General features: G+C 36.8%; 3 protein-coding genes across 4 annotated transcripts; 2 read left to right on the forward strand and 1 right to left on the reverse strand.

The window, feature by feature from the left end:
• Positions 1 to 712: 712 nt before the first annotated feature.
• On the forward strand, positions 713 to 7,738 carry rab7a (RAB7a, member RAS oncogene family). Its single transcript, XM_088338725.1, has 6 exons — positions 713 to 1,062; positions 3,438 to 3,500; positions 3,668 to 3,794; positions 4,883 to 5,101; positions 5,193 to 5,321; positions 6,579 to 7,738. Exons 2-6 carry the CDS (start codon positions 3,448 to 3,450, stop codon positions 6,672 to 6,674), a joined length of 624 nt encoding a protein of 207 aa, XP_088194851.1. The 5' UTR covers positions 713 to 1,062; positions 3,438 to 3,447; the 3' UTR covers positions 6,675 to 7,738.
• On the reverse strand, positions 7,305 to 14,593 carry hmces (5-hydroxymethylcytosine binding, ES cell specific). 2 transcript variants are annotated; one of them, XM_088338723.1, is made up of 7 exons: positions 14,419 to 14,592; positions 14,115 to 14,317; positions 11,668 to 11,811; positions 11,425 to 11,575; positions 9,781 to 9,931; positions 9,522 to 9,714; positions 7,305 to 8,016 (listed from the first exon to the last, which is right to left on the reverse strand). In XM_088338723.1, exons 2-7 carry the CDS (start codon positions 14,301 to 14,303, stop codon positions 7,840 to 7,842), a joined length of 1,005 nt encoding a protein of 334 aa, XP_088194849.1. In that variant the 5' UTR covers positions 14,304 to 14,317; positions 14,419 to 14,592; the 3' UTR covers positions 7,305 to 7,839. The 2 variants fall into 2 exon arrangements, with proteins under 2 accessions (XP_088194849.1, XP_088194848.1); XM_088338722.1 differs by having other exon boundaries at positions 14,115 to 14,593.
• LOC148364578 (tubulin monoglycylase TTLL3-like) lies at positions 14,108 to 23,922 on the forward strand. The gene is given in 16 exon segments (XM_088338721.1): positions 14,108 to 14,328; positions 14,440 to 14,603; positions 15,832 to 15,929; positions 16,976 to 17,067; positions 17,192 to 17,324; positions 17,327 to 17,353; positions 17,419 to 17,459; positions 17,521 to 17,649; positions 18,466 to 18,580; positions 18,660 to 18,755; positions 19,747 to 19,918; positions 19,987 to 20,135; positions 20,192 to 20,435; positions 21,346 to 21,605; positions 23,015 to 23,190; positions 23,254 to 23,922. Coding segments are annotated over 14 exon segments (2,043 nt in total). The 5' UTR covers positions 14,108 to 14,328; positions 14,440 to 14,603; positions 15,832 to 15,880; the 3' UTR covers positions 23,614 to 23,922.
• The last annotated feature ends 189 nt before the right edge of the window (positions 23,923 to 24,111 follow it).

A 24,111-nucleotide genomic window follows, 5' to 3' on the forward strand; every position in this document is an offset into this window, starting at 1 on the left:
GGTGGATGCTCACGGTAGCGGCGGAAAGAAGCACTACAGTAATGTCCTGTCGTCGGAAAAAGATGCACAATACAAAATCTGACTTACAGCAGTGTCCGGATATTTTTTGACATCCCGAAAAAAATTATCTACAGTGGGACCTCGGTTATCGTGGTTAATGGGGACCAAAACCACCCACGAAAAGTGAAAATCCGCGAAGTAGCGACGCCCTTTCAAAAATGCTTAAATTCTTTTTTTTTTTATCATTTTATTCTATTATTATTTTTTAGACCTGCGAAGCTCTGAACCTGCAAAAGTGGAACCACGAAGTAGCGACGCCCCTTCAAAAATGATTAAAAAAACATTTTATTTTATTATTATTTTTTTTTAGACCTGCGAAGTTCTGAACCCGCAAATGTGGAACCACAAAGTAGCGACGTCCCTTCAAAAATGCTTAAAAAAAAAAAACCCGCGAAGCTCTGAACCCGCGAACGTCGAACCGCGAAGTAGTGAGGTCCCACTGTACTGTTTTTCCTGACTCGGCTGACTCAATCTTGGTGTGTGAGTGTGTGTGAATGGGTAAGTGTGAAGCACATTGTAAAGCGCTTTGGGAGGTCTTCATTGACTTGAAAAGCGCTATACAAATGCAGACCATTTACCATTTAATTGTAATTTCGAGAATCCAAACTGGCCCAACTGAGTAAGGCGTAGTCGGAGTGTGACGTCACCACCCCTTTCGTCGCTTGTTTTGGAGGAAGTGGACGACAGCGAGCGAGGCTAACAGCTAAGCTAGCACATTAGCTAGACGGACGGAGAAAAGCCAACGTCAACAAGACACCGTCGGAGCGAACCGTCAAGTTTGGATTTTTTGCTGCCACTGACAGCACTTTTCTCTTGGAAAGATTTCTCGACGAAAAACTAGTATATATCAGCACAGTGTCCAGACTTTGGAGAGATACTTTAGCGACGGCGGACATTTAAAAGGAACTGCTAGCTTTTTGGGGGGCTAATCGGAGCGTTAGCTAACGCTAGGAATTGAGGAAAACCCCACTTGATATTCTTTACTAAAAGATCGTCTCACAGGTATGTTTTATAATATTTCATGTAATTTATATACATTTGAGAAAATGTTGCTCCATTCCACGTTGCTCATAGTTACGCTAACGTTAGCCGAATTGATTTAGCTAAGGGTAAATGCTGAAAAACGAGGTGGAAATATGGATCAAGTAACACACTGCTGGTCCAAACTAGTAAAAGTTTTTAAAATCACAATCGTGCATAATAATGTTACAAATGTCGAACCATTTTTCCCTTCCTCTATGTTCAGGGTAGTAAAATGATGACGCTGCATTCTGTGCAATCGATTTGAACATTTTGTGCTCCGCGTTAAACATTTTAAATCAACAATTTCTATGATTGCATTTTAATTCCTCAAATTAACCGCTGCGTGCCGAGTCATGATTCCGTTAGCCGTGTGTTGACGAAACCATGTGATCCGTCGTTGACGATGTGTCATGGGTTGCAGATTAGGAGCGCCGCTGCCCCGGCTAGCGCTTTGCAAGCGTTGTGTTCTCTCATCCCTGCTTGATTGTTATGTAAATACCTAAAATATTAAATACGCCTCCTGATTGTTGTTGCAAAATCACCATCGTCACGTAATTTGGACTTTGGTCGGTTTTCCTGCATTGTTTAATAGGGATATTCTGCACACTCTGCTGATACGAGGATACCTTCGTAAAAATATGTCAAATCCAGCACAAATCACTTTTTTATTATTGGTAGTGCTAATTATGTCATCTCAATAATTAACATCTTTAGACTGCTGCAGTGGATTGTAAATGATTGTTATTATAATGCTAATTTCTCCCCATGGCTTATTTAAAATACAATGGATGAGATAACCAATTTATATGCAGACGCAATCATAGAACATGTAATGATTAACACAGGGCTCTATTTGTTATGCTGTCTTGTGACTGTTTTTTCCCCTTTAAAATATTTTTTCCCGATGGTTGACTTCCTGTGAGTTTTGATGTAAAAAACATTAATACTTGATTTTAAAAAGTATTCATTATCCAGGACGTCCCCAGAAAGTTAGAATAATGTGATAAAGTTCATTATTTTTTGTTACACATTTTAAAAATAAATGTCATCATTGTCATTCTGGATTCATTTTCAATCAACTTTTATTGTTTAAATTTAGCTGATTATGGCATACACCTATTATATTTGAATATCATGAAAAAGTAAACTAGTTCAATGCATCCATTTTTGTTTTTTAATTGCGTTACGGAAAATTAATCACACATCATATTAAAATTTTCAGAGACATTGGTGTAGAAATTCCACATGTCCAGTAATATTTTCACATGCTCGAGTCTCAAGGATACTTCATTTTCCTCATGTTAAGGTTTTTGAGTTTTTTCTTGCCCACGTGTAGGTTTTAGATTGGGGGATGGTGTAATAATAGTTTGTGGTTTACAAAAATCTGTGGTCCGTGCAGCCCTTTAGGACATAAAAATTACTTGTCATACAAGTTTTCGGACAATTATGTAAGTGTTGGGCATGTTACTTTAAACAAGTAATTAGTTGTAGTTACTCACCACTTCTTCCATAAATTAACCGAGTTAGTAACTTAATTACTTTCTAGTAACTAGTTATTAGGGAAAGTATCTTTTCCGTTACTTTAAAAATAAATTAGTGTATGTTAAAGGATTTGACATTTTCTGAGCAAATACAAAACACTGTGTTTACTTGTAGAAATGGGAATTCTGGCTTTTTAGAGAATCTTCTTTTATTTTTATTTATTTTTGTCTGTATCACTAAATGCGTAAAGGGGATGTAAACATGAAAATTCTATCCATAATAGATATGTGTACCCCAGTCCTGATTACATTTGTGTTCATGGAAGATGACTTATGCTAAAAAAACAACATTTTTTTTTAACTTGATGTTAACTGCTGATTTTGAAAGCGAGTGTGCTTCAAACCCAGATGAAGTAGTTTAGTGCATGTTTACTTAACTGTTTAAACCTTTGGTGAACTTATCCAGGTGTCGAAGACGTAAACAGTGAAGAAAGGATTAGGCAATAAGAATCCACATAGTAAATGGCACATTTTTAAACTCTTGAGAGTTGAGACTCAATATTTATCAAGCTCTATTGTCAATGTTTGCAGTTATGCACGGATGTAAATCAACCAACCAAAGGAATCAGGTGTAAGATTCCAGACTTTTTGTGGAGCTATCACAGAATGAAAAATGACATATGATGTGTGGATGCTGGGATTTGGATCAGCTTTTTTTTAATAGCATTGTAAACGGCACACAAAAGTCGTAATTGCAACAAGCGGCTTGTGTCCTTGCCATTTCTTACATTTGTATTTTTCCAGTGATGTTGTACCTGTGTTTTTTTCGATTATTAAATCCCCCCCCCCCCCTCTTGTTTTCTCTTGTTCAAGCGGAGGCACAATGACTTCTAGGAAGAAAGTCCTCCTCAAAGTCATCATCCTTGGAGATTCTGGGTAAGCTGCTCTCAAAGCTTAAGTGGTTTCCACTGCACCTTCCATCGATGCATTAATACAAAGAGCACAATTTGTTCTGCTTCAACCACTCCACAACACTATACACTCACAAAAAAGTAAAGTTATCTGTCCCTAATTTTTAACTCTACCCAATGGTTCGCACCTAGAGTTGGGAAGACCTCACTGATGAACCAGTATGTGAATAAGAAGTTCAGTAACCAGTACAAGGCCACGATAGGAGCAGACTTCTTGACGAAAGAAGTCATGGTGGATGACAGACTTGTCACAATGCAGGTACATGCACAATTTTTGAATGAACATTTATCCATTTTTAACGGTACAAATTGTTGAAACGTGTGTTAGGACTGACAGAAGGGGATTAGACATTTTTACTGCACTAGACTTTTTATTCCTGAAGCGTCAGTGTGTGTTCTATAGCGACCCTAGTGGTGTGAAAGTACTTCATTTAAATAAAACGCTGTTTATTAGAATAATTTAAAAAAAAAACATGTACGGTCTCAAACATGATTTTGAAGACTCGTAAATTTTGAGATTTGTAAGTATATTACACAGACGCTTTTTAAAGAAGCCGGTATGTTTGTCTGCCATCTTACTACTACGAATGCTCTTTAGCATTTAATGGCCATTTATTTTACACACCTTTGCCCTGCATGTGGTAGTCAGAGAGTCTCATGAATAAGGTATATGACACTTTTTTCCCCCACAATTTCCTTATCTAGCCACCAGGCTGCAGGCTATGGCTCGCTACAAGCCGCTAATATTGTTAGCTGATTCGTGTAACTAAACATTGCGTCATTGCTCATTGTCACTCGCCTTCCACATCTAATTAAGCAAGCCAACATACCCGAGTTCAGTAATTTCAGGATCTAAAATTTTTTTTTCCAACTTTATTTCGCTCTTGCAATCTTTAACTGGCCTTTCTAGTAGCTTTCCTCACTAGCCGCTAATGTGAATCTCTTTTACTAGCTCTGACCAACCTCAGCTATTCACTTTTTTCAGCCGCTTCGAGTTTATTTAATACCTTTACATTACAATTGGACAACGTGTATTGTTGTGGTCGTAACACTGCTAAAAATAGCATCATTTTCTATGCCAGGGTGTTGCAACTTTTTTGTACACTTTTCTGAAAACATGTGTCATCTCCTTCATCAGGAACAACACTTATTTTGTTTTTTTCTTTTGCTAAAATCAAGCATTACATTCTACCTCGAAAAGCGATTTCAACTTCTTTACCAAAAACTGGCCTTGTTATCTGGAAGTATATTGATATAATTTAACAGATTTCCAAAACTATAGCGAAATATATCTTTACTCGCAAGTGAAGATGCCTCTTCATTTTTCTTCGAATTCCGTTGTTTTAGATTTGGGACACAGCAGGTCAAGAAAGGTTTCAGTCTTTAGGAGTGGCGTTCTACCGCGGAGCAGACTGCTGCGTCCTGGTTTTTGACGTGACAGCCCCCAACACCTTCAAGACCCTCGACAGCTGGAGGGACGAGTTCCTGATCCAGGCTAGCCCCAGAGACCCAGAAAACTTCCCCTTTGTGGTGCTAGGCAACAAGATCGATTTAGAGAACAGACAGGTGTCCTGGAAACTTCCTATTTTTTTTTCTTACTTTGAGTTTTTACTCCACACTTAAATATTCAATTTCGGTTTGTATTTCATAAATTCAGGTCACCACCAAGCGAGCACAGGCTTGGTGTCAGAGCAAGAACAACATCCCCTATTTTGAAACCAGCGCCAAGGAGGCCATCAACGTGGAGCAGGCCTTCCAGACGATCGCACGGAACGCTCTCAAACAGGTTGGACTTTTACAGTGACTACTTTTACATGCGGCAAAAGTCCGACTGGGACCGGAAGTCAGACTTTTGGACCAATCTGAATGAATTAGTTACATGCATATTGACAAACAAATAACCCTGTATATAGGGCATTTGTAAGTATTTTGATTACTGTGGTAAATCGGGAAATACGTCATTATGCAAGTGAGGTTGTTTCCACACCTAATTTTTGACATGAATTAGACGCGAATCGAAGTACCGTGCTTGTTTCCTCTGCACTCTAAAAGTGAGCTCTGCTGATGCATGCCATCTGTCTACAAGTGATCTTACGTGACTAGCCAAAGCGCAGATCTACACTACATATCCCTTATATATCATTTCACTCAAAAAGCCATTAACGCTAAAAAAAAAAATCCCAGTGTGAGCCACACCATATGTTTTAAGGCAAAATTTAACAAATGTATTCAAACTCTTCAGTACATTTTATTTTACTGTATGACTTTTGATTGTTTCATGATATAAAATAAGATGATAACGACAGAGTCCATGTTCCAGATCAACAAATATCCCACTTAAAATTTTTCTTCACTAAGATCGTGTAAGTCCGTTTTGACCATCATTTTTGTCGTGAATACTTTTTTCAAAACAAAATGCGAGCAGAGTCATTTCGTAAAAAGGTAAAAACATTTTGCAAACAAAAAGGATACAGAGGTATTGACCTTCATCTGTGTGACATTGTCATAGTTCTAACCTCATTAGTCCTCCTTTCGATGTTATAGATGTGAACCATTGAAATCTACAAACACTTGTCTTAAAAGTCCACAAGCGTGTTGTTGATCATTTGTCACTTTTTCATTACTTAACAGGCTTTAAAAACAAAAACAGGAAATTGTAAAAGGCGGATGTCATACCGCCTACTTGATTTGATGCATCTCATTGGCTAAAAACACAGAGAATTCAATCCCTTTTTACCAACCTTAGAGGTAGAAAAGCGCTACATTACATTGGATGGGGGAAACTGCGCCTGAGCAATCTGAACAATCTTATGCGTTAAACGGATGAGTCTATGGAAAATCAAACCAATGATTGCATTCAAAATTTGAACCACGACCTTAATTGGATTTCCTGGTTGCGTTTACAAGGATGTACATTATCCGAATACTGGCAAAATATTGTTTTTTTTTTTAAGTGGAATATCGCCTGCATGTAAACGTAACCAGTGACAGCTCAGCCCCTCAAAGCAAAGTTGCAACTGTGTGTTTTGACCTTTTTATCCAGGAGACCGAAGTGGAGTTATACAACGAGTTCCCAGAGCCCATCAAGCTAGACAGGAACGAACGGGCCAAGCAGTCGGCAGAGACCTGCAGCTGCTGAGGAACGCCCATGAGATCTGCGTCACGGCTCTCGTCATGCCTTGTCAAAATAGTCTCCCTTCCCATGACCCAATGTGTTGACCCAAGCAGCACCCTGCTCACAAAAGTGACCAAAATGCTGCCCCTTTCTCCACACATTTTCTATCAAGTATAGGTCCTCTAGCCCAAAGAACACCTTCCACATTGTATGCTTATTATTCCTGTCCAGTGTTTTTTCCCCATGTTTGAATGGCAACAGTTGTTTTCAGTTCTATGAATATTGCTGCTTTCACAATCATTTGTTTTACATCGAGCTCCTACATCCTTAAATGTGTTGGGGTTTTTTTGTAGCTGTGGTGATCGTCTTACATTAACAAAGCACCACAACTGCATGATTAGAGGAAAAATTACCCCCGCCTCCTTTTAGCCCCTTGTGTTGTGGCTTTTTGTCACGCAACTTTAAAACTGAACATGTTAGGGACTGAAATTTATGTTTTGGATAATCCGAATGTGACAAATGCAGTCAAATGTTGCCTATTGATGTGCTAATTGATACACGATGAAGAAAATGTAGACCAAGTTCTACCACCTCTTAAGTGCGCAGGTTAAATATTTGAAAAAATGCGAACGCTACATGACACTAGCTCACAAGTTAGTGCAGTTCTCTTTATTGATTTTTTTTTCTTGTACATTAATCACTTGTTGGTGCAACTTGTAACAAAAAAATGACAGTTTCTCTTGACGAAAGAAGTACAACGGTTTGTAACTGCACATTTAACCAATGTCTTTTTTTTTATTGCCGACTTTGTACAATTCCATTCGTTCTGTGGGAAAGACAAACGCGTACGGCTTCATATCTTACTGCCAGTTGCTTTAAGTGCTTGACATTTTTCTTTTAACCAATCAGATCTGTTTGAATCATGGTGAAACGTTACAGGTTCGAGGAATGCTAACACTCTATAACGGTGTGATGGTGGAAAAAGTGGCATTCATCATTGTATTATAAATATGATAAATGCATAGCAACGTTTCAAACATGTCTTTGCCTTTCAAGTAATAAGGTAATAAAAACCGCAAATTCAACTACTTCATTTTTAGAACACGACTTTTGAACGAGTCATTGAAAAGTACATATTGTGTTATAATGTCACATTGAACTGAAACAAGAACCCAAATTCGGTAGTTCTCTACTGGGTTTTTGTTTTTTTGTCAGCACTCTGCAACCACTGCTGAAGCGCTCCAGCAGACTTGCCCGGAGTTTCTTTCTTATCTGGTTCCTCGTGAATATCCGGCTCCTTCCTTTTTGAAGAGCCGCTCGCTAGCCAGTTCATCATCATCTTGCTGCTGGCTGTCTGCTTGACCTCCTGCAAGGATAACAAGGTCCAAGTTATCAACAAAAGCATAAACCATTAAGGCACATCTACGACAAAAGTTCTGAAAGATTTTCAGGGTCACAAGAGAAATAAATTTGAAAAATAGGATTACCGTGGTTGACAAGTTCATATGGAGTACAAAGAAGAATTAATCAGTTGAATAAGTCTTTTTAAACAAACCCTCTTTTCAGTTAAACCTCATAATTATTGCTAAATTCCTAAAACCATTTAGAGAAACAGTTTCCTTAAAGTAACTGTGCGATAAATCACTAGGTCGTTGTAGCTTAGAATGGCGCAGAAGTGTGCATTTGAAGACACTATGGAAGCCTTAAAAAAAACACATGGCAAAGTTCTGAAGCCGAATTTAATGGCGTAAACGAGGATTAATTTTCAGCCAGGTAGGACCATAAAAGGTGGGAATAATCTCAAATAGTGACAACAAAATGCAGAGTGAGCTGGACACACCCAGAGCAGCTAAAAGGTGAACAGCTGGTGATAGTTTGATGGCTAGGGGGAAAAAAACACTAAAAAGGTTAGTAAAAGATTACACAAAAATAAATCACATCTTGTGCTTACATTGCCAGCTATGGAATGTGAGTGACACTGAAAAACGGAGCAAACTTTTCGCACAGAACAGCTAACAATAGCTGCAAGCCATAGCCTTCAGCCAAGTGGCTAACATAAGAGGCGAGAGAAGAAAACTGAAAAAAGTAGAATATGACTGGACCCAGTGACTATCAGATGCAGGACTAAGCTGTGGATAATAAAATGCCATCAAGTGCTAATGGCGCCACCGTGAAAATTACCTCTTCAAAATCCCTATTTGGGCTTCCGTAGTAAGATGCCAGCCAAGAATGTCCGCTTCTTCAAAGAGCATCTCAAATCGTGTAATACGATTACAAATTTCTAAACAAGTGTCGAAAAAAATAATTTATGAGAAAGAACATGTGTTTTTGCTTACTACTCGGTAAATCGATTGTTTTATTCAAATAAAATATTTTACACAACTCGGAGTCGCTATATCATGCACACTAAGCTTAGTACATTGAAGTAATAAGATCGAAGAATGTTGGATAAATAATGGGTTGGAGAGTTCTTTAAAATTAGAATGAATGATCACACATATTTCTCTTACTTGTAGTGTAAAAAAAACAAGTTTCTTTTTTAGGTATGACAATAATAATAATGAACAATATCATATATAGAATGGCTTTTTACATAAGAAATTACGTTTAATCTATTAGACGTATTGTTTAGGCGTTTATAACATCATTTTGCGTTGACTTCCATGCCACGAAATGTTAGTGTATTTATTATTTCAATGTCAACTGAGTAAAGCTCCTTTTGTGTTTTTTTTTTTGTACGACCAGTTTTCATTTAAAAAAATTAGATTTAGTTCGAAAACGGTATAAAAAGATTCAAAACCTCACTAAAATATTCAGCTCAAATTAACACCCATACTCTACGCAGGGGAGAAAAACCCAAAAATGCAGTACCTTTTTCTGGTTGAGGTCCACAGGCTGAAGACACTCAGGTGAGTTGTTACGAGAATTATTGACAAGCGACGAAACAGGATGATAGACCAATGTGTTTTCTGACCGGAGTAGTTTCAGAGCGTCCTGCGATTTCACTTCACCGAAATCGAGCCACCTCCTTACGTCTTCCTCTCCCATCAATATGGCGGGCATCCTGAAAGGGGCCAGGTTTAATCGCCGAAGAAAAGCTTTATAAGTGTAGCGTAGCTGCTATCGTCACCTGTCGTGGATGCTGTGGAGGTTGGAGGAAGCGTCGACAGTGATGACACTATAGGTATAGAGGGGTTCCCCACCGGATGGAGGGGTCCAGCAGTCAAAAAGTCCTGCCATGGTCAACAATCTCCAGCCTGTCCATTCATGTGATGGTTCTTCTGCCTGTAAAACAACAGATGTGTGATGCTTTAGAATCTGGAACGTTAAAGTTAGTGGTACATATTTTTTTTTTTTAAAAACAACACTTACACTTAACTTATAATGGAGATCACAGGTGAAAGAATTTAGCACAATAACTGTCTTTTGCCCCCTACCAATAAAGACTGATACCAATATTTTTTTTGCTGCATACAACTTTATAGAAAAAAATATAAAAAAAAAATATTTATAACGAAAATCATAATAGGTTTATAATTGTCCTAATTGACTTTACAATTACACTATACTGTACAGCTTTGGTAAAAAGGTCGCCAAAAAGTACTGTAGCGCTATACTTAATTGATCTATACTTGATTTTCTGACAGTAATAACTATAAAAACAAGATATTATGAGTACCATAATACTGAAACATAGATATTGCAAAACATACTTAGGATTATGTTTATGTTTATTATGCGAAAATAAATAACATCTGAACATTCTATAATTGCTCCAAAACTTAATGTTACTTATGCTTTGGCTCGGGAAAATATAATATCACTCATTTAGATTATTAGTACCTATAATACATCAAATTGTTTACACAAATACTAATTTAGAGAGGGAAAACCGCATCAGGAATTTTTGACGTTTGGCCAATTAGGTCTCATCGCAGCCAACATTAAGCAGATTTATAACAGCGAAGATTTGCTGTAGGAGTACAAAACATACTACTACTACTACTTTTTGTGTAAGTGTAGTAAAGAAAAGTAACACATTGTGTCACCAGTAAGAGTTTGTAGACTTTTTTTGCAAATATGTCACTTCACGAGTTGTCAATCTTTAATATCGTTCATGCACAATAACATGTAGGAGTGCAACAAAAAAGATATTTATTTACCTAAAGTTCAGTAGCCTGTCTTGCTGTCTCCGATACCAATATTTTTTCCTGCATACAACTTTATTTAAGGTTTAAGGTGAATCAAGGAAGCAAGGATTTGGGTGCTCTGAGGAGAGTGATGAGCAGCAAGAGTATTAGTATGGATGTTAAGAGGGGACCGTATGAGAGTGTGATTGTGCCGACTGTGTTGTATGGTGCAGAGACTTGGAGCCTGAACGCAGATTTTTTGAGATGAAGTGTTTGAGGAGTATGTTAGAAGTGACAGGATTGGATAGATTGAGAAATGAAAGTGTGAGAGATAGAACTGGAGTAGTATCGGAACTGAGCAAGCGTGTCGATAAGAGAGTACTCTATTGGTTTGGACACATGGAGAGTATAGATGAGGAGCGAATGTTGAAGAGGATCTACAGAGAAGAAGTAAATGGAAGGAGATTAAGAGGAAGGCCGCGATTGTCGTGGATGGATGGTGTTATGAGTACACTGCAGGAAAGAGGTCTAAATATAGTGCAAGCTAGAGCTCTTGGTGATAGGAATGAGTGGAGTTATTACTCTGTTATTAACTCTTTACCTAATATTTCTCGTGCATCCCTAAATTAAACATAAACTTTGACTTGCCTCTACCGACTCAGTGACAGGAACTTCTTCCTCTTTGTGAGTTTGTGGGAAGTAGATGAAAAAGGGCTGCTTTTCTTTCTCTTTCCTCCTCCACTCATAGAAGCCATCAGCAAGGACAACACAGCGCTGTCCTTTCAGCAAAGGCTCCTTGGTGATTTTGAAAAGACAATGTAAGAGGGTCTCTGAGGTTAAATTAAACAACCAAGTAAATCATTTCTAAATGTCTAGCCACAAAGTACCTTATAGGTCTTTTTCTGTAGGATGTTGTCACTGCGACAATTGTTGGTGCTGTACTGCATTTTGTTTGGGTCGTTCTCCTTAAACCAGGATGGGACCAGGCCCCAACGCATGGAAGCCAAGACGCACTCGTCCACAGGTGCATTCTACATATACAAAAAGAAATGCATATCTCGCAATCATTTTGATTTTAAATGGAAGTCACATACAATGTAGACAAATGTCCAAATTGCAAAAAAAAGAGCACTAAGAAAATAGTTTTGTTATCATTGATTAAACAACATGATGTATATTGTTTACGAGATAAGACATGGCACTCCATGACAAACATGTAATGAAAAAAGAAAAAGGGGAAATATAACACTCTTCATTTTGGTTACATGTCTCACCTATTGTACATATTGCAAGTATGGGAAAAATCCACTGAAACATACACTGAGTCAATATGTGTAGAAAATAGGGCCATAATAATAGGTACAAGAAAGCCATTAGGAACAGTTTCATCCTAAACAAGTACCTACCAGTGTGAAAAACAATATGGACATTGCCTACATATTTTAAATTTTATTCCTTTATTCTTATTTTTGCGCAATGTTGCTAATGTCATTGCACTATATTTTCTTTTTATCTTTCTTTCTTTAAATGTTTCTTACATGCTTATCCTGAAGCATGTGTTATCAATGTCAATTCAGAGAATTCTATTCCCTTTTATTTATTAACCTGTTTATTTGAATAAATGAATGAAAAAAACTTTTAATTTCAAACATGACAAAACAAAAAAATCTAAATAAAAAAAACAACCACAAAAAGCACAAAAATTTTTATTGTACATGTTCAAAAGGGAGTAGGAAGAAACAAATGCTTATTAAATCAAAACCCTTTGACTTGATTAATAATTGTGTGCCAGTTAGCTCATCTGTGAATTTACAAACAAATAACACCTCTTGACACATTGGCTGTGTGGATACACAGTCTCTTCATTATCATCAGTATCACCACTTCCATCACTGTTTTTATCCTACCAGATTAATTTAATTTTACCCATCTATTAACTGTATAATGCTCATAATCACCTAATATCATTCAGTCACCAATAATGAAAATAATAACAATTAAAGACAGTTATAATTATTATTACCATCATATTAACATAATAATAACAACAATGCTTACATCTACCTCTTGCTGTATTATTCAGACGCCATTTTCTTCCTTTCTGTACTTTGTCAATATTGTTTTTTTTTGTATCTGGATTGGAACAAGTGAATACTTTGACTTGTTTTTGAGCTCATCCTGTAATTTGTTCCAAGTTTAACTCAACATACAGACACACACATACCTTTCCTGGTAGTTCTTACCAGTTGGATTTTAAAGTTACTACATCCCCTCAAGTCTTAGCTTCCTTCTTTTCGTGTGAATCATTTTTCTATGTTCTCTGGCAGCATATCTTTGTTCACTTTGAATAGTCGTTGGGAAGTAGAGAACTCCACCAGATCAAATAGTTTTAACAATTTGGACTGCAGAAATAGGATATTGGTATGATCACAGTATCCGACAATGTGCATAATTTTTATTGCTTGTTTTTGGTGTACAAAAAGGGGATGTAGTGAACTTTTGTTATTATTGGCCCAAACTTCTGCACAGTACGTTCTGTATGGCAAAACTAAAGAACAATATAATAGGTACAGCGCATTATAATTTAAAAATAATTTGGCTTTACTAGTAATTGAAATATAGCGCGCGTGCGGCACAGTTCTAAGGTCTTGGGAACCTCCTGTGTGGGTTCAAATCCAGCTACCGGACTTCCTGTGCGGAGTTTGTATGTTCTCCCGTGCTTGCGTGGGTTTCCTCCGGGCACTCCGGTTTCCTCCCACATTCCAAAGAAATGCATTTCAGGTGGATTGGCCAGTCCAAGTTGTCCCTAGGTGTGAATGAGCGAGCGAGTTGTCTGTCCCTGTGTGCCCTGCGATTGGCTGGCAACCAGTTCAGGGTGTCCCCTGCCCACTGCCCGATGATTGCTGGGATGGGCTCCAGCACCCCTGCGACCCTACTGAGGATAAGCGGTGCAGCTAATAAGATAAGAGATGAGTAATAGAAATACTTTTAGATAACTTAGTTTGCATGTGTCTGATATGTGTTATCAAATTGAATTTACTGTCTATTGTAACTCCTAAAAATGTAATTTCTGATACAATGTCTATGACAACACCATCCATTTTCACCACTAGGTCTGGATTTGCATTGTGATTATTTTTGTTCATATTTATGAATTGTATTGTTTTATAATTGAGGCATTTAAATCGGTATGGAAAATAAGATGTTTCCTCTTTCTGTTCCTTTTCAATCGTGATTGTTTTTTTCCGTTAAAACAAATGAAATCAATTTTCCTGATTCATTGAACACTAAATGCTCAAGCACTAACATCATTTAGTTTTAGTTGACGAGTTACCTTGTCAAGATGCTTGCGGGACAGCAGAACGGGGCTCATAGACTGGGGACTTTTGTTGTAGGAGGGTTTGTATTTGTCCGCGTCTCCGTCCCTCCAGCCGGGCTGTCTTCGCTGGCCGCTCCGGTTTCGGTACAAGCAAGCTCTGCTCACTTCGTCCGGAGCCAAAGTGCAAGCAGTCCGTCCGCACATTTTTTCCGGTTTTACTATATCTCAGGTAACACGTCTTGTTAGCGTTATGATAGCTTAGCATGTAATGCTAGTTCAGCTGTACAAACTCTGTCTCGTTTGTAAAAGTCAATTTTACCTTTTCTATTGTGATTTTAAGGGCTTCGTGACCGTCTTGGAGATAAAACGGAATTTTTGTGCTTGTTTTAAGAAGTTTGTTTTGATGGAGGAAATGAGGTGACTTGCCCGAACAGATTACGCGATGACATCTCAGTGACGTAACTAATTAGCCAAGATGGCGGCATAAACGGGGAAAAGCTTGTGGTACAGTAGTATTTATATTTGGTATATAAATTTGACTATATTAGAAAATATATTTCACATTTTACTAATAGTTTTTTTAGTGTTTTGTCTTAACCTTTGTGATTTGAACCGAATTCTAACATTTTGTGAAAAACGGCAATTTAAATTGTGAAAATACAGTATTATTAAGAATTTGAAAATGTCAAAATGTTCCGAATAATGTCTATCTATATTTGTTATTAACAATTTATAAATTAGTTAGTTCCCAGTACTCTGGAATGCACTATTCATATATTCTGCCCAAAATCCAAGTACAGTACTATATCATAAATTAAAAAAAAAAAACTTTTTTTAGTACGAATACACCTCACTTTTAAAAATATTCAATATTGAAAAAAATAATAATAATAAAATAAAAATAAAAAAACATTAAATGGCATAATTGCGACCAGGTACTGGTTGTATATTAGAAGTGCCCTTGGTTGTCACCATGGGAACGTAAACCGAGTTGTGAGTGAGCGCGCGTTCCTCCTGTAAAACTCAACAACAAAGTACTGAAGTTTACCAGGTAAGGACCAGAAAAACTACAGTATCGTAGTTAAAATAGAACTAGTTCTTGCATTTTCTACTATTTATTCTTTAGCATTATATCAGGGTGAATTACCTAATGGTCGATTTTTTTTTTGTCATTTTGTACTGTCATTTATGAGAACGTTTTAAATATGTTTTATTTGTTTTCATCTAGATATCATCCATTTTTCAGATGTTGTGGTCGAAATAATTGTAATTGTAAAGTGTGGCAACGTTTACTCACTGGTGTAGCCAAGCAGTCTGCAATATGACCCCTGCATTGACAACGTAAACCTGTTGTTGCCATCAGAGTTTTAATGACTGTATTACGTTATGTGCACTACAAAACACAAGGTTATTTCACAAATACAGCTATTTATTAACAATGTAACTCAATTTACAGGCGGCCTGCTACTTTTGGGGTCAGAGTAAGGGGGAACCGCATCTTTCCCACAAAAAAGATCAGAAAAAATTAATGCTCGCAAATAGTTGCTTTTTTCCCTAAAAAGGATCAAAGAGTAGATTAATAAATGAATAAATACATCTTTTTGTAATAAAGAAATATGATAATAATAATAATACATCAAATAATAAAGACTTAAAAAACTAAAAATGTGAGTAGAAAAAAATATAACATCACATCTTTGTGTAGTAACAGTCTTTAACCTTGGATTTATAGTACAGACACTCCGTGGGACAATCTATTAAAGAACCGGCAGCTGGAAGCGATGGTGCAACAAGGGCAAAGCCAAGTGGAAATCAAAACCCCGCAAAACAGTAAATCATTTAACAATACGTTTACGGATTAAAATGTTAGTGTTTCTTATATTATTCATAGAATTAGGACCAGGAAATACTTAAGAGAAAAAAAATTATTGGTTGAACTTTAAACTCAGAATTGTGACTTTTCTTAGAATTCTGATATTTAAAGGGAACTTTCTAAATTAAGAGGTTGGAGATCTGTTATTTTTCTCAAATATTGACTTTAAAAGTCCAAATTCTGTGAAGGGTATTTCACATGAATTGGTTGAAGTCAGAACTAATTGTTTCATAATTCTAACGTTTTATTGTGACAGAATTTTGACTTTAAAATCAGAATTTGGGCTTTTGTTGCTTAGAATTCTGATTATTTTTTTTTAAGTCTAAATTTTTATTTCTCAGAATTCCTTTTTCAAATGTCAGAATTCTGAAATTTTGATTTCTGACTTTAAAGTGTGATGCTTTAGAAAAATAATATTTTTTTTTATGTATGATTCTTCCTTTTCCCCCCTCAGTTTTTCCTTTAAAAGTCAGAATTTCACATTTATGTCTCGGAATACTGAACTTAAGGTGAGATTTTTAAAGAAAAGACAAAATTTTTATCAAAAGGCAAAAATCTGACTATAAATTGAGAATTCTGAGAAAATAAGTGAAAATGTATACCTTTTTTCAGAGTTCTTATTTTTTTATAAGTAAATAAGTAAAAATTCTTACCTTTTTTCAGAGTTTTTATTTTTTTCTCAGAATTCTTATGGTACTTTAAAGCCAGAATTATGACTTGTATCCAGAAAACTCTTTAAAATAAAAGAAAAGAAAATTAGAATTTTCTCAAAATTCTTACTTCATATGTTCTAAAAAAAATCTAAAAACAGAGTGTAAGGAGACGTTTGTGAGAGAAAAAAAAATCTGAAAAAGAAAAGACATCAAATTGCGAATTTTGAGGAAAAAAAAGTCACAATCCTGCCAAAATTGATTTCCCTTCTTTACTAGCCATAACCTTCTGTAATTATGGATAACCCAGACAACATCTATTTTAATCTTTCTTTTGTGTGTGTGAGACACAGCTTCCCCTCCATATCGCCCCGCTGTCAACCTGCCTACTCTTAACCCAGAGAGACTTAAAACTGCCAAAGCCATTGTAGAAAAAACTGTCAAGGTAGGCAAGCAGGAAATTATTTCACAAACAAAAATCCTTTGGAACATGTATGACATAATAACAATTATATAATATATATATTTATATATACATACATATAATTACTTCTGCCTCTTCATTTTAGTTGCACAAAATCTTCTCAGTTAAGGGCCCTTACCCAGTCATCAGGGCCTCATTGAGAGCTAGAGGATGGGTGGAAAAGCGAATAAGTCGCTCTGGCTTCCATTCGCACTCACGCCCTGTTAAACCCACAGTGGCGTTGCTGCTGACAGCGATGGCGAAAATGGTCAGTCAATCACGTGATTTGTCTTTTTTATTGATGTACTTATCACCATTGATCCTCCATCTCAGGCGAGCAACAACAGGATCCGGATGGTCTTTATGGTCTTATGGTAATCCCTCTTTGAGACATGACACGAAAACAACTGTTTTGTCACTTTAATTTTTCGTCAGTCCCGCCTGGTGCGCAAAGAAATGGTTTATTTCTACTGGACGAATAAAAGAGACGCCATCAACACCAATGTCTTGCATAAAGAACAGATGATTAACCATTTTGCCAAAGCTGGCAGCTTCACCACAAAGGTTTGTTGTTCATATGTTAAATGCAACAGATATTCGTCACCAAATTTCTTGGGCTGAAAATCACTAAAAGTGCATTTTTGTTTTCGGCTCAAAGAAAAAAATCTAGCCAAAAAGAGGGATGTCAAAAAATTATGTTGTGATGCCATCAAATCTAAGGTGAGGCAAGCCTTCTGAAGCTGGCTTTCATTCGGGGGCTGCCTATTTTTTATTTTAAACATGAGAAGGAAAAAGTTGGAAAGTGTCTTTTAAAAACCGATTCTCCACCAAACTTCTACCAAAATACAAGACCTTTACCCAAAAGTCTGTGCGTCTCTGTTTCGACATTTTTCTCAACCACTAGATTGGCTAATGTTTACATGCTAATACTACAGAGATAACTACCTATGGTTCAGCTGTTTTAATTCGTAAACACATAATTTGGGTACGACATTCACTCCTACCCTGTAGTCAATTGGCCTGCGCTAAATTATGTTCAAGAAGAGTTTAATTTATGACAGTATTATTATTGTTTGGTTTTACATTATTAAGCGGATATGCAAATGCACTGGTTTGTTGTATTACACTGTGCTGTCTACGGGACCACCAACATCAACCTCTCCTCTTTTTTTCTTTTCACTACTTTCGAGTCCATTTAAAGCTTCAATGGCCCAAAAATGTATTCATTTATTTATTCTAATTTATTCCGGTTTTGCTGTTTTAGTATTTTGGCCAAGCATTTCACATTTTTGGTTTTCTTTTACTTTTCTGTGTATTCCTAGATTAAAGTGTGTCATTCGTCATACACAATAGATTATTAAATTTGAGCAACTTCCTCAGGTGGGCTTGTGCGTAAACCTGAGGAGTCTCCACTGGTTTGACTCAGCCAACCCGGACAGCTTCTTTCCTCGTTGTTACAGACTCGGAGCACGGGATGAGAAGCATGCATTTATCGGTTGAAGTCTTCAAACCTTTTTTTTTAAAAGAGAAAAAAAATTATTTCACTGACTCGAAATTGTATTTCTTTCCTGAAGAGGACTACAGAAGAACGGCCTGCAGCAGTCTTTTGAAGTATGCTGTGGAGAGCCTGCACAATGTTGAGAAAGAGGAGATAAACGTGAACATTCAAAGTACCGTATAAACATTTTATCAGAGAAAGGACTACACTGCAAAAAAACATTGCACAATTGGCAGAAGCTCCTGCTCATTTAATGTCATGTAATGATTTTACTATATATTCATTCTTACCAGTAAACTAAAAAATAAAACTTTGTTTACAACTTATAAATAAGTAATACTATACTTACATTTGGCAAATCATTTGGCTCAATTAAGTGATGTTTTTCCAAACTCAGTAAAACAAAAAAACAAATGTAAAATATCTTCAATTTTATGATTTAATTAGGGGTCGGCACGGCAGATGAGTGGTTAGCGCGTCCGCGGCACAGTTCTGAGGTCATGGGATCAAATCCAGCTATCAGCCTTCCTGTGCATGTTCTCACTGTGCTTGCGTGGGTTAGCTGGGATGGGCTCCAGCATCCCAGCGACCCTACTGAGGATAAGCAGTGCAGATAATTGATGAATGGATAATTATCAGGGACTAGATAATTGAATGTATTTTTTTACAATTTGCTGAAAACATCATAAAAAGAGCAAAATTGCATAACAAATCAGACAATTTTGTTTATTAAAAAAAATATCAAAAATTAAAAAGATTCTAAATCAGTAGAAAGATTAGCTTAAATGTTTAGTAAAATAATCAAAAATAGTCATTATAATTATATAATCCTCTGTATTTTTTTACCAATACGAGAGAAATAAACCCAATTTATTTGACCGAAAGGACAAATTTCCTCATGTATTAATTTACCCTATTTACTAGCCAAAAAGGTTCAAATACAGTAAAATAACCAAATTGTTTAAATGTAGAATAGTACAGTGCTCAGTATGTATAATACATAAAATATAAATGCTTATTTTCCTTATGCAAATTCAAAGGGTTTTTTTTTCAATATGAAAACAATTAAAAAAGAAATAAAAATAATCCCTAAGATAAGCCAATCTGGTAAGACTTTTCATTACAACAAAAATCGATCCGATGCATTCCTCCATTGCTTTTAGAACCATTCGATCCCGTGACTGTTTCCAAAATGATCAACACTGCCTTGCAAGTGTGCCAGGATTTCCTTGAGAGTTTGGAACACGCCGACATCGATACTGGTTTGGAGACAGATCTGTCTCTTACAAAGGATGAATGGGGGGAATTTCTTGACAAATATTACTCGCTTGTTCAGTAAGTGCTGCAGCCTGTGTGTGCAAGTATATTTTGGCACATGTTACAATGAATGTTTTGTTTCTCAGTGACGGGGCTCAAATCAATATTAGCCATCATTTAGTAAGCTCCTGTAAAGCTATGCTGCAGAGATTGGCTGAGGTCTGCCCACAGCTGGACACCGATGGCATACACAACATTTGGATCATCAAGCCGGGGGCAAAATCCAGAGGAAGAGGTGAGAGGTCCACCTTAATGGTATTTCAAGCTAACTTGCTTGCTTCTGTTCTGTAGGCATCAAATGTGCCAAGCGTTTGGATCAAATCCTCAGCTTGGTGGACTGTGATCCAGCTGTGATCAAGGAAAGCAAGTGGGTTGTGCAGAAGTACTTGGAGAGGCCATTGTTGGTGGAGGGCACCAAGTTCGATGTGCGCCAGTGGTTTCTGGTCACTGACTGGAACCCCCTCACCATCTGGTTTTATAAGAAGTGCTACTTACGCTTCTCCACACAGCCGTACTCATTGGACACGCTGGACAAGTAGGGTTGAAATCAAACATGTTTGGAGAGAACAATAGATTGAATTTATTAAATATTTCTTTCTTTTTTTAAGGTAAAATGTTCAGTTGATTTTATTCAATATACTTTTGAAAAGATTGTTGCCTTTGTTTTTTGGGAGGGTTCTCATAAATGGTGAAAAATATTTTTTTGCAGTAAATGAAATTATTGGGTGTAGCACGGTTTTTATTCATTGGGGAAAATATGAAGATAAGAGCATGTAATATTGTTAATTTTTTATTGTATTTGTTTTGCCCAAAAATAATTTCAGAACTTAATTACCAGAGTCAGAAATGGTATTTTGTCAAATATAAACATGATTGTTTAACAATAAATTTGTTAGAAAATTTATCAAAAAAGAAATATACTTTCCCGATTTATAGTTATTTCAATTACTGTATTATTCTGCTGTTTTAAATTTTTATTTTAAAAATTATTATTAGTTTAAAAAATTGCCAGATATTTTCTCTCATTTTTACAGATTATTTCATTTGATTTTTTTACCCCAAAACATTGAGAAAATACGTTATCTTGATAATGTTAGTTTAATTTTTCAGGTTTTTCTTAAAAATAAAAATTATAATTATCATAATAAGTGTTAATAAATAATTATTATGATAAAATTGTCTTCCAATGTTTTTCTCAGTTCACAAAACAATTCTTAAAATCATGAAAAAATATAGGTTTTACTAAACAAGAATCATACAGCATTAAAATCTGTGATTTTGCTAAAAATGAAATTGGAAATTGGAAAAGAGGAAAATCATATTTAAATTAAAAAATATATTTTCCAGCTTAAAATTATTATCAGTTCTTTTTATCTTTTAAGGAGACTGTTTTCATTGCAATCTATTTCTGTCACCGATTTCCCAACTTTATGCCCTTCTTCCAGCTCTGTGCACTTGTGCAATAATTCCATCCAGAAGTATCTGAGGCCTTCTCACCAACGCCATCCGAGTATCCCAGAAGACAACATGTGGTCTGACCAGCAGTTTGCCACCTTCCTGTCTGATCGGGGCCACAAGTCTGCCTGGGAAAACGTGATCGTGCCCGGGATGAAAAAGGCTGTTATCCATGCATTGCAGACTGCACAAGACCTTGTGGATTCCCGGAAAAACACTTTTGAGCTCTATGGGGCTGACTTCATGTTAGGTGTGAGCCCACACGACATACAGTTGACCGCGGCATACGCCGGCCCTTCATTATGATTTTCACCTTAAGTTGTCGAAAACAATGTTTTGAGGCCCATCTTTGTGGAATTTTCTCCATTATACGACATCACCTACAAATGTTTTTGCCTGCCCAAAAACGTATTCAATTCAAACTTTATAGTGTTAGTACGTATAACGTGCGTCTAGAATACCTGTTTGCTATTGGACAATGTCATAAAAGATGCTGGCCTACCATTGGTTTGCATCACGGCATTAGGAAAATGCTGGTATAATCTTGTCTAAACTCCCTCCCACAATACCTCTCACTTCATTCAGTTCAAGATCTTGTGTAATTTACAAATAACTTCTAAGTCGACCATTTCATAGTGTCTTTTTTAGACTGTATTTACATGTTAATGGCCCAAGACTTACAGTTATGCTAATGGAAAAGCAAAACACAATAACCATGGAAACAATTCTTGTGATTATCAAGAAATACGAAGAGGGGACACAACTTGCTATTCTTGCTAAATTCCATGGCCATAACCAATCGACAATCTGGATTATTATTAAAATTAAGAAGGTTATTCAAGCAAGGGAATCTTCAAAGGACATGACAATTCTCACAAGTGGAAGTTTTAGAATCAGTTTTAGTTTTAGTCCGCCGTCTCCTCCCCCTCCGCATCCACCCTCTAACTCCACTGTACAGCTCAAGTCATGTCACACCAAATCTTAAAAATATTTACTTTTTCCTTTACTTGTATATTAATCTCATCTCATTAGCTACACCGCTTATCCTCAGTAGGGTCGCGGGGGTGCTGGAGCCCATCCCAGCAATCATCGGGCAGTGGGCAGGGGACACCCTGAACTGGTTGCCAGCCAATTGCAGGGCACACGGGGACAGACAACTCACTCGCTCATTCACACCTAGGGACAATTCGGACCGGCCAATTCACCTGAAATGCATGTTTTTGGAATGTGGGAGGAAACCGGAGTGCCCGGAGGAAACCCACGCATACAAACTCCGCACAGGAAGTCTGGAGCTGGATTTGAACCCACGCAGGAGGTTCCCAAGACATGAACTGTGCCGCACATGCGCTAACCACTGCGCCGCTTATTCTTGTACACGTATATTCCACACAAGTAGTATCGGTACAGTACTTACGCTATACTATTATTTTAATGAATTTATCTCGGGCACCAAGGGATTAGAATGCATTAGCAACACATTACTCTAGGTATCTATCCCCAGCTATACAAAAAATTCACTTTGCAAATCCCCAACTCAGAACAGATTCATGTCGTATCAAGGGGTCTACTGCATATTACATTCATTATGTTTGATCTTATTTGCAATATCGCCTGTATACGGATACATAACTTGTTCATAAATTGTATTCATTCATTCAGGCCGTGAATTCCATCCATGGCTGATCGAAATCAATGCCAGTCCCACTATGGCCCCGTCAACTCCTGTCACAGCCCGTCTCTGTGCAGCTGTGCAGGAGGATACCCTCCGTGTCGTCCTGGACCGCAGAGCAAACAGATCAGCAGATACAGGAGACTTTGAGCTCATATATCAACAGGTAGGCGATCTTAGAACCAATAGATTTGACCATGTTGCTTCGTTTGTCTCTTTTGTCCTGCAGGCAACAGTGAACATACCACAGTATGTTGGAGTCAATTTATTTATTGAAGGCTTCAGGCTGAAAGGTACCTGCCTGCTTCCTCCTCTCAGGCCTCTAAACCGCTCAACTTTGAAGTACCATGGTAACAAAAAGGAGATGGCTGCTGATAAAGTCAAGCCTATCCCAAAAATGGTCAAGCTTTCCAATGTTCCCATCAAAAAAAAAACAAACAGAATGATTCCCTCTGCTGTCGTGAAACCACCAGTTGCCATCCCTTCAGAAACATTCACATTTCACCTGCCGAAGACAATGAACGGATCCGTCCATTTACCGATTGATGCTTGCTCACATTCTGTCTTTTTGTGGAGAAGAGGCTTGTAGAGTAGACATTATCAGTGAATGCTAAATTGCCATAGAAGTACAAAAAGACCTCAAGTAAAGAAAATAATTTTTTAAATGTATTATCTATATGTTTTATTGTTTTTTAATTTTTATTTTAGTTTTTCATATTTCATTCATGTTTTATCATTTTTGTAGTATTATTTTTTCCTTCAATCAAATGCAATCAACCAAAAAATTACAGTAAAATATAATACATTTGTTGCTGTGTTAGAAATGTATCCCACCAAAAATCTTCAAATGCATTTGAATGATGTTTTATCTCTTAATAAAGTAGGGAGTTAATTCATATGTTTGGTTTCACAATTTGTTGCTTTACTTGGATTTGAATTTTCAGTAGTATCAACGTTGTGAAACATTGTATGCAACGAGATTGGACATGGGTGGGACTCAAGGGTAAAACATGTTATAAAGAGACTTTAAAGACAAAAGATAAAAAAGAGTATCAGGATAAATAGGCCCAAAATAATAAAAACTGTT

Source organism: Urocampus carinirostris, chromosome 6 (assembly GCF_059441175.1).
Source record: "Urocampus carinirostris isolate Australia breed hairy pipefish chromosome 6, RoL_Ucar_1.0, whole genome shotgun sequence".
Classification (NCBI taxonomy): Eukaryota; Metazoa; Chordata; class Actinopteri; order Syngnathiformes; family Syngnathidae; genus Urocampus; species Urocampus carinirostris.